The 10,780-nt window shown below is 46.0% G+C and overlaps 3 protein-coding genes across 3 annotated transcripts; all 3 read right to left on the bottom strand.

The window, feature by feature from the left end:
- Positions 1-1,792: 1,792 nt before the first annotated feature.
- On the bottom strand, positions 1,793-4,755 carry AK88_00942 (uncharacterized protein; the record flags this gene model as incomplete). Its single annotated transcript, XM_012478586.1, has 4 exons — positions 1,793-1,801; positions 1,907-2,646; positions 3,150-3,539; positions 3,948-4,755. The coding sequence occupies 4 exons, from the start codon at positions 4,753-4,755 to the stop codon at positions 1,793-1,795; spliced, it is 1,947 nt and encodes a 648-aa protein (XP_012334009.1).
- A 66-nt stretch (positions 4,756-4,821) lies between these two features.
- On the bottom strand, positions 4,822-7,767 carry AK88_00941 (uncharacterized protein; the record flags this gene model as incomplete). The annotated part of the gene is made up of 2 exons (XM_012478585.1): positions 4,822-6,086; positions 7,014-7,767. 2 exons carry the CDS (start codon positions 7,765-7,767, stop codon positions 4,822-4,824), a joined length of 2,019 nt encoding a protein of 672 aa, XP_012334008.1.
- A 1,701-nt stretch (positions 7,768-9,468) lies between these two features.
- On the bottom strand, positions 9,469-10,635 carry AK88_00940 (uncharacterized protein; the record flags this gene model as incomplete). The annotated part of the gene is made up of 1 exon (XM_012478584.1): positions 9,469-10,635. A coding segment is annotated over one exon (1,167 nt), but the record flags the coding sequence as incomplete, so codon positions are not given.
- Between the last annotated feature and the right edge of the window lie 145 nt (positions 10,636-10,780).

The raw sequence follows: 10,780 nt of genomic DNA, 5'->3' as shown, positions 1-10,780 counted from the left end.
TTCTGTTGTCTAAGTATAATACTATTTGTGATATGTGAACGAGAATATATATATATGTTTTTCTTATATAGAAATTACACTTTCTACAAAAGGTAAGGAATTAAATACCATGAGGCATAATTTATATATGTGCATTCCTTTTTTTTTTTTTAGCATGATGTTTTGCGTAGTTCTACTTTTGATTTTGCATTTCTACATAATAGTGTAATACTCCACGGAGATTGCTTCGTTCTAAAGCATCGAAAAGAGCTGATTCTGCTTTTTCTTACATTTATCCATGTAGAAATTATAAGGACTTTCCTTGAAACATACTTTTTGGAGAAGATTACTAAAAAATTGAAAAAAACAATGATGGAAGGTTACAAGCTTTAAGTACAAGTGATTAATAATATAGTACACCAATTCGTATTTTTCCCCATTTTATTAATGTTTATAGTTGTTTAAATGGGAATTTGGTATTATGCAAATGTGAACTAATGGCTTTGCTCCCAATTTTTCAATTAGTTTAGTGTTAAACGTGAAAGGAACCAGGGAGTTAAGGGTAAAATTAAGAAAAATAAAAAAAACTTAAAAATCACATACAGGACTAAGTGTAACTGTAGCAGGGTGCGGGGTTAGGGTTTTAGGGGTTTAGGATTCCATTGCTCAGGGTTCAAGGAATAAATGGCCCCAGAAAAGGTGCGCTATATATATTGCTCTCTAATACAGAACAACGCGATGTTTATTTTAAAACATTGTAATAAAAAATGTTCAGAATGAAATGGAAACCCTGTGAAGTGAGAACGTTCATATTTCACAAAACCAGATAAGCATAGAATAAGAATACATGATATATGAAATTATATACTTATTTACATTAAGAATATTCCTGTGGAATATTTCGTGGAAGCTTACAAGCATAGCGCACAAGTGGAATTTTAGATTACATGTCTCGGCTGTTACCTTTTATTGTTGTAAGTGGGCTTTTTTAATGTATCGAAAATGCGTGGGCTACAAGTTGGAGTTTGAATTTTATTCATGGTGGAAGTGTTCTTTTTTTTTTGTGTTTTGGATATTTTCTTATCAATTTGTTTCCTGCATTTATTACTTTACTAAAGGTTATGCGTTCTTTACAATATTTACTGTGTTCTTATTTTATTTAAAACATATGTATTAATGAAAATGAGGATTTCATTTATGAACAGAGAGCAAATATTTTTTTATAGAGGAGTAATTTTTTTTTAACTTCACTTTTTCCTTTTTTTTGTATTAGAGGAACCGGAATATAATATATGCGCAAGGGTATTTGTGTATGCCGTGTGTTATTTAAAAAAAAAATATTAGATGTACCGAAGTGTATTGGTACAAACAGCAGAACTCAGGGCTATAAATTTTTTTCTTTTGTATTTAAAATGAAAAATATCTAATGCATTTATGCCTAAAAGGACAAGGGTTATTTTAAGCCATGCATAAATATTAATTCTATCATGTTTGTACTTGTTCTTGGTTTCACGATGGTTTCAATGGGGTTTAGGATTTAGGGCCTTTTTTTTATTCTTTTTTTTTTTCATTTTTTTCGAAAAATAATAAATCATTTCATTTACAGCAGTATATGCATACGACTGTAGAATGTATACCATCATACATTCATATACTGTACACTCTGTGTACGCATGTATCTACTATATTGTGTCGCACGAGCCCAACCTCAGTTGGCTCCAATGTACAATGTATCCGCATATAGGGATGCACGTCTCTAGTAGTTATTATTTTGTTCTTTGTAGGGAGTAACATCCACATAGTGTACAGTAAGTTAGAGTTCCTTATGCGAACATGGGACGGAGCAGTGGAATGGCGAATGGCAACGGTTTTTGGTCCATTTTCCACTCGGTATCCCTTGTAGTATGTTCGTTGTGGCTGTACTTACCTTCCATAGGAAAAGGGCAATAAGCCCAATACCAACCACCGCTGGAATGATCGCGGGGGTGTAGGGGATGAGATCCTTGGGGTCGAATGGTTTCGGAAGGACAGCGCCGGTTAGGTCGGGGGGCGTGGGGCCACTGTGCTTAGGTCGACTTAGAATTTCATCATGTGCATTGGACGGTGTGAAGGGATTAATGGGTGCCGCGTTTGGCCCATATGATCCCCCTGCATTACCACGTCCTGGGAGGGAAGTGTCCGGAGCATTCTTACGGCTGTCATTCTTGTTTGAACCTGGCGCACCCAGGAAGGACGAAGGCGGATCACTTGTTCCACTACCTCCGCCACTACCCGAAGTTGGTCCCCCTATGCCCCACAGACTGGTCGTTACGGAGAATTCATCCGGATCCGCAGCCTTTGTCCCAGGATCTCCGTCTTCACCACTTTTGCCGCGCGACCCCGCCTGATCGGGGTTCGTGTTCGGTTTTGGTTTGGGCGGATTGAGAGGAGGGGGGTCATCGTTGCCGCTGCCATCGACGGGGGCATCCGCACCGTGCGCTTTTCCATCCTTCTCAGGTGCAGCAGGTTGCCCCGCTGGATCAGGAGGGACAGCGGATCCCCCTTCTGGTCCACTGGAAGTTGATGTTGTTGGTTCTGGTTCTGGTGGTGGTCTCCGTGGCGTCTGTTCTGAGGACGGGGATTTGCTCTCCTGCTGGTCTGGACTCTTGGGCTTGTCATCAGTTTTATCTGTAATTTCGAATAGGGGCAACAGAAAAGAATATGCAAGCAAGTGCAGTTCGTGGTCGATGGTGGGCCACATGATTGACTACACGATTGTTGCGGTGCATGGCTGATGGTCATGGTTGGTGCCATGCGCGGTCGGCACCATTGGTGCCACGGTGCGAACGGTGGTTGGCTGGTGCCACTCCGGGAAAAGACTCTCTCTCTGTCTCCCACACAACACACACAGGGTGTGTGTACCTGTCGACATCCACGCCTGTCGACGTCTCTACGACGCTCTACCTGCCGCGGCGGTAACTCGACCTCCCGCGGCCGACCCGTTGCTCGGCCGATCCCTGTGTCCCGCTCACTCTCATTCGACGTTTGGTTTCGCTCGCTGCGTGGTGTGTCGCCTGCTGCGCGAGACGTTCGAGATGCGGTGCTTTTGTTTTTTTTGCGTGTTTTTTGTTTTTGTCCCCTATGCAATGATCTACGCCGTGTGGTGCATAAGTATGGTACACTCTTTTAACCTGAAGGATCCTTAGTGGACGAAGGATTCTCGTCTTTACCGTACTTATGTAATATTTCTTTAGGGGGTGCCCGGCTATCATAAGTACCAGCCACGACAATACTGGTGCCGCCAGAACTACCTGGTACAGCCCACTTACCTGGACCAGGTTCTTGAGGATCCTGTCCGCTGCCTGCTGCTGGTGGTAGAGCTGAGTCGGGTGGTGTGGGTCCCTGTGATTCTGTATCACCTTTGGCGTTTGCATCACCCTTTCTCCCTAGTTCTGCTCCTCCTGGTGGTCTTGCTGGTAATACTGGGGATGCCGGTGCTTGTGGTTGTGATCCTGGTTGCGATGGCGGCAACGACTTGCCTCCTGCGGTATCCCCGAGTTCGGGTCCTGCACCTGGTTTACCTAAGAGGGGGAACGGAACAACAATAAGACAGATGATACAAAACAGGACACAAGTGTTAGACATGGCGGACGGTGCGGTCAGGTAGCGGCCGGGTCGACTCGGTGGACTGCGTACTCGGTGAACTGGGATGGCTCGATGGTAGCAGTACAACTTTTATTTGTCGCCGTCATCTCGTCCGCCGTCCCGCTGCATCCCTCATCTCGTCTCCGGTGCCTCGTCGCCGCTACATGCGCCGTCGCGTATACGGCTACCGCTACCGATGCCGTCGTCGTCGCACACTCGGCAATTGTACGTTCGCCGCGCAACGTCAGTACGGATTTGCTGTTCTCGCCGCGTGTGCGTGTTGATGTGGCGGCATCCATATGCGGCAGTATGATCCCGTGTTCGTAGCCGCCGTATATTCGTACTGGGTGTCGTCGTGCTAAACGTATTCGGATTATGTGTATTCTTAGTGTTCTTATTATTCTTATCCTTACCTGCCCTTTCCTCATCCTGCTTTTCCTTAATTTTCTGGTACACTATCTTTGTAACCTCTTCAAAAGCTTTCTTCGTCTGCGTCCTTACTTTTTCCTCCGTTTGCTTTACCTCAGGCAGCTTCTTGCTAATGTCGTTGACTGTGTCTGTAACACCCTTACGTGCTATATACCTCTTCCACTCCATAGCGCACGGCGCGCTGCCCTGCATGTGTCCAATTTGGTCCATGAGTCTTCCTTCCCGCAGTAACCATTCTGCCATTTCTCCATTTACTACTCTTACAGTCGCTCCTTTAGTACCATACCCACATTCTGTGCATGTGCCCTGTATAACAGGACCCTCTATCCCGTCCCCGCGCGTGCTGCCCTCTCCCATTCCTTGTACTGTTTTCCAGGCATACTTTATACCCCTTCTCCACTTTGTCTTATGTTCACAATACTTGTGTTCCAGTATATACCCAAAGGCATTCGCTATCTCACATCTTAGCCTCTCCTCCGCTTCATCCATGGTTTTACTGGTCCCTTGTATAGTGCTGCCTTCTATGTTGTACCCGTTTGCGAAGAATAATGCACCCGTCATGAGTTTGCACCGTATGACGTCTGCTACTGTTTGGCCCATGTAATAGACGTCCGGGTTGTCTATGTCATTCCAACCGGTATTATAACAATTCGCGCCTAAGGCATCCAGTGTGCCCTCTTTATCTTCCATGTAATCGATAAACCTCTGCAACACGTCCTTCATTCTTTCCAGTTCTTCAGTCTGTATTATTTGCATAACAATAAAAAACTACCTATATTCACATTTTACCTATACTCTCCCTCTCAGAACCAAGGACACACTCATAGATGCATGTACCCCATAAATAAATTCTCTGGCGCCTGATTTCTCCTGCCTGCTATTCCTGCTTGCCCTGTAACTTACATTATAATTCTGCACGACGTATACTTGCCTTCTCTTGTCGTTCAATATGGGCTGCCATTCACAATCGTCTTCTGTGGTCGTCCCCGATGACGATGGTGTCTGCGGTTTCGACGTCGCTACTGGTGTGGTAGCGTTTCCGTCGCTGTCGACCGGCGTGGCTGGTGCTGGTTTGGCAGGGGCGGGGTTGGCGACGTTGGACTTCGCACCGGGTTGGGCGGCGGGGTCATTCTTCGGTAGTGACTTCTTCGGTTGCTGCACCTTGGGTATGTTCACGTCCGGCGGTTGCGGCCGTGTTGGTGCTTTCTCCTCTCGGTCCTTACCTGCCGGTGCGTGTGGTGCAGGTCCTAGGTCTACCGGGGTTCCGGATGATGATGGTGGTGTTGTGGCCTGTGGCCCCGGTGACCCTGCAGCCTGTTGTACTCCTGGAGTCCTTGAACGTGATGTCGCGTGCTCCTGTTTCTTCTGCTCTAATATACGTTTTACACATGTCTTATCTGTACACGTTCGTACCTGCGGCAATATTTCCTCCACTTTCCGTGTCATATCGTCCCCAACTTTGTTCATTTTATCGATTATTTTCTGTTTCACGTCGCCCACTTCTTTTGTGCCCGCGTCCTTTCTTGCTGTTCTATCCACTTTACACTCCCTCCCTAATACTCCCCAGTCCCCATCGTGCAGCTTTAATTGATTCCTCTCAAACCACCTGGTCATTATTTGCCAAAAAGTTCTATCTTTCGCCTTTACCCCTGGTATTCCCCCCTCCCCTGCATCTTTCTCTTCGCATGCAATATTACCAACCTTCATGTTTATGAAACCTTCCAAAACTCCATCCGCTAAACTGAATGCAAACTGTCCACCTGGTCGGTTTAAACAATTCATGCCCATGATTTTTTTCATGAATATATTTACTAGGATACATCTCATATAGAGATCTATCTGCTTTGTTTCTTCGTCCGTGTAATCGGCCCTTGGGGGGGCTCCTGCTAAATCAATTCCATGTTTAAAATGTAATGCTTTCAGTGTTAACTCACATATAGCACTTTCCTTTTCGTCTCCTGTTCCATTATTCTCTGTTCCTAGGTGCGCATCACACAAGCCTTTCATTGTCCCCGTGTCATCCGCTTCCATATATTTGCGGAATTCTGCCCATACTGTCCTTACATGGTTCCAGAAAAGTTCCTATGTGTATAATATTTAGTGCAGATACTTATAAAGCATATTCCTGCTTTCACTTCTGCTCACTGCGCAATACTGCGCATACATACACATTTTCTCCTATACCAATGCCCTCCCTCCTACGGCAAACATTGCAGCCAGTAACATTAGGTTATGTGGCCCCGTTAATCAATGCTCAAATGTGCTCTACAGCGCGCGCACATTATAATTCAGCTATTAACTTTGATACTCCCGTATACATGAACTTACTTGAAATGTCTTATTTCCCTTCACTCCTGTGTCCCCCTTCGCAATATAATCATCCCACAGTATTATTAAATAATCCCACATGGCTCTGCCGCTATTTTAGTTTTATATAGGATGACACTCTGCTCGATACTTATTCAATGTCCACTTAATTTTAACATTATCCTTCGGACCTATATGCCTTTATGAGGAATTGCTGTCATCACATACTCAGAATAATTCTCCCCCACTAAAATCCTTAACCACAATACTCTCCTTAACAACAAACACCACTTGCAAGACAAGTACCCCCCTTAACAACAAATACCCGCCCTTAACAACAAATACCCCCCTTAACAGCAAATACCCTCTTCACACTGGCTCTGTGTGCGTACAACTAAAAACCGCAGTAAAACAACAACATCAACTCGTCCTTCTTCGTGCTGCCGTCATTGCTGCCGTCGTGGCCGCTGTGCTCATGGCTCAACCGAAGTGGGGGTACCGAAGTCGTTTGCTGTGCTGTTCCGTCGCGTGTGCGTTGTCGTGGCCGTTTGCCCTGCTGTTCCGCCGTGTGCGTTGTTGTTCGCGCGTGGGTGTTGTTGTGGCGGCGGCATCCGTGCGACGTCGTACGGTCCGTATACGCGCCGTGCGGGGCGTATGCGTATTAGTATTCTTACGAATCGCATGCTTGCTGCCCTTACCTGCTCCTGGTATCTCTGGCGTTGAGCTTGTTTTTTCAATTACGTCTTCCTTCATCTTGTCGAATACTTCCGTCACCACGTTCACTATTTCTTTTCCAATGCCACCAGTACCCATGGCACCTGCCCCTTTACCCACTTTCCCTGTTGTTGTTGGTAATGCATCTGTTCTTGACTGGTTGCGTGGACAGTTCTCATTTCCATGCAGTTTCCTCAGTTTGGTCCATAATTCCGTATTGTGCGATAACCACGCATCCACGGCTTTGCTAATCTGTCCGCTACCTATTGTTAATCCGTGCCAGCCGGTCTTCTCGCATATTCCGGTTGCAAGTGCGCCCGCACCTGGTGTGAGCGCGAACCCGGCATCTACCCTCGTCGTGGCCGTCCACGCATAATTTATGCCTGTCGACGTATCCGCACACGGTGTATGTGTTAAGATACTTGCAAATACATGCATCACCATGCACCCTAAAATTTGTCTCATGTCCTTATCACCTTCATTCCTGGTGTCTCCAAGCTGCCCTCCGGCGCGTATCGTACCCATGAACGTTAATGCAGCGGACATGATCTTGCACGTGACCTTGTCTTGCTCCGTAAAATCTTTGAAGAAAGCACGACTGCCGTCCCTATAATCCCACCAGACATTATTACAGTTGGCACCCAGATCCTCTATTAGATCCTGAGCTGCCATATTTTCCATATGCTGTACAAATTCCTGCAATAGTCCCTGCATAATACTCCATAGCCCCTCCTACAGTGAATATATGGAACAACTTGAACGAGTATATATAAACGCTAAACTGCGGGTGTCCCCTGTACCGCATGTTTCCCCGTTGACAGAAGAATGTTCTTGATGCAAATCCGGCGCTCCCTGTACTCCTACTCATGCAAACTTACGTCAAACTCAGTCGGCGTGAACCTGCGTTCCTGCCGTGCCCATATTGCCAATACATGTGCAATGAATACCTCCACAGGCGTATAGTTCTGACTCTGTGAACTCATTTTTCATTCGTCATCAGCAGAAAAATGCCTGAACCTGTTATTAAGGTTTTCATGTGTCCCCTTAATGCTGTAGAAATCCTGAACTTCCTATTCCGATGGTTCTTTTGTGGGCCACGTCCTACGTGTGACTGGTTTCCGCACATAATAACCTTTCTATGTGCTTGACAACAGGTAGGAGCTGCAGCGACACTTGTAAAATATATTTTTATAATACACAAGGAAAAGGAAGACCCTGCTGTTGTTGCCCTTAATTCATATTAAGCTTTAACAAAATGTTGCCTATATAAATGCCCATTGTACATTAGGTAATATCTAACATTCTACAAGAACAAAAAAGACGGAAAATAAGACATATGTAAGAAGAATAAAAAGCAAAGAGAAAAGAATAAAAATAAAAAAAATAAAAAACAAACAAGGGCAAGAAAAAAATTGAAAAAGTACACTGCCTACACACACAACGCGTCATGAATGTACACCGCCACGCCCGTTCTACACCGGTCTACACTAAACCCCTTCACACACACTGTGTCTCTGTGTGCGTACACAAAAAAACCGCAGTAAAAACAACAACATCAATACTTCTTCCGTAGTTGCCGCCGTCCTGCCGTCGTGGTCGCCGTCCGTCCCGGGGCTACTTGGTGGAATCGTTTACTCGAACGCCGTAATCGAACCGCTTCACTCGACTACTTCGTCGAATCGGTCTTGCACATGGCCGCGTTGGTCGACGCGTTTGCGCGGAGAGACAATGTTCCCCTCCCTCTTACACTCGACTACTTCGTCGAATCCGTCTTGCACGCGGACCGATCCGTGTACACGATAGCGTTGCTCGGAGAGACAATGTCTCCCTCCTTTCTTACACTCGGCTACGTCGTCGAACCGCGTTTGCTCGGAGAGACCATCCTCCTCCTGCTTACCCTCGGCTATTTCCTCGGACAATGTGCTTTACGCGGCCGCGTGGGTCGACGCGTGTGCTCGCAGAGACAATCGCGCCTCCGTCTTACACGCGACGACAATGCGGTTTACGCGGCCACGTTTGCTCGGAGAGACAATCTCTCCTTATACTCGAATGCGTAGTCGCATTCTATATTAGTGCTACTCTACACCATTAGAATGCACTTGCTCATGTGTTAATAATTAACTTCCCATAAAGGAGAATACTACCGCGTCATAGGATTCATGTAAATCTACATTTTATATGCATGTAACCGTTACCACCCTGTCCCCATGGTCATGTTAAAAGAAGTGGACTACACAGAAAAAGAACAAAACAAGGCAAAAGTAAGCAGAACAGAGCAGAAGAGAGCAGAAAAAAAAAAAAGAAGGTATAGAATAATGCAAACAAGAAATATATTATGTTTATCACATAATGAAGTAAAAGTGGTGTACGGTTAGCATGCGTTATGTCGCATACATATGCCCCGTCATGCGAATGTCAGAGCTTCTGCAATAGGTCATCCACATATAACTCCGTCTCCTGCATACTTCTCTCGAGCTCGCAGTCTTCGATTACGGATGCGAGGAGGAGCATCCATAATTTGGCTATTAGGTGTTTCTTGTTGTAGTATTGCTCATGCAGTGGTTGGGACTCTGGTAAATCTCTGACTATCAGTATATCTTCTGCTGTCATTACATGGTCCACTTCTACGTCTTTTTCGACTCCAGGTACTTCGCCGTTTTCCGGTACTGTCTGCTCCTCGATATTTTCTAACAAATGTTGGAACCACTCCTCCTCACCATATATATTCATAAGGTCATGTTGTTGTGCAACCCATTGTCTCCACAAGTCCAATTTCTTCATCGGCACGGTTGCCGCCATGTGATCACGCAGGTATTTTTTCCATTCCGCTTTTAATTGCAGAAACCATGGCTGCGTCGTGCAGTCCTGCAATAGATGCCTGTTGCGGTCAATCCAGGTAATCCAATTAGTGTGGTCGGGGGTCGCGCATTCATTCCGCGGGGAGAAGTGCGGGTCGGGTTCTGTATCTAACTGTATGTTTTCCATACAACTGCATGGATCTGGGTCGTCTTCATTCGGTGCACAAGGGTCCGTTTGTAATTGTATAGTTTCCATACAACTCCATGGATCGGGGTCATCTTCATTAGGTGGAGATGGATATGATCCGGAGTCCATCGGTTGATCCCGGGTTAGTGTTTCCAGGGTTGTCGAATAATCGGTTGTGGAATCGTCAGTTGTCGAATGGTCGGTTGTCGAATGGTGGGTTACGGCACCGTCGTTTGGGGTAAAAAAATCCGAGGAACTAATGCAAGTAGTCGGGTCCCGCTCCAAGTCGCGCGCAAACTGCTCCACGAGTATGTGCAAATAGTCGTCTTTGACGTTGTCCCATGCGGCCGCTTCACATTCGTTGAGCACTTCTAGATGTAGCTCGATAATCGTGCGGCGATTCACGTGTGGCGGGCGTTGTCCGCGGCGTTCGGCAGCAGATGCAGGCCGCCTATCCCTAATCATGGTGTACCCGTAATCGTGTGGCGGTAGTTCGCCGCGTTGTAAATGCTCCAATATTTCTTCGTCTAGTGGCGGTGACGGCACGTCACGAACGGTTCGATATGTTCGTCGTCGTTTGGCGAGGTGCGCAAAGTACTAAGCAGAAAAAGGGGGGTAAAGAGGAGGGTGAGGACGGTAGGATAAAAGGAATGAACACGGCTGTAGCAGTACATTTGTGTTAGAACGATCATATATTGAAGCCGGTTGGGATGTGCTGAGGTATAAACATCCTGCGCATGCG

The sequence above is a fragment of the Plasmodium fragile genome (assembly GCF_000956335.1).
Source record: "Plasmodium fragile strain nilgiri unplaced genomic scaffold supercont1.8, whole genome shotgun sequence".
Classification (NCBI taxonomy): Eukaryota; Apicomplexa; class Aconoidasida; order Haemosporida; family Plasmodiidae; genus Plasmodium; species Plasmodium fragile.
Note: the sequence above shows the minus strand (reverse complement) of the source record. Positions and strands in the feature narration are given on the sequence as shown.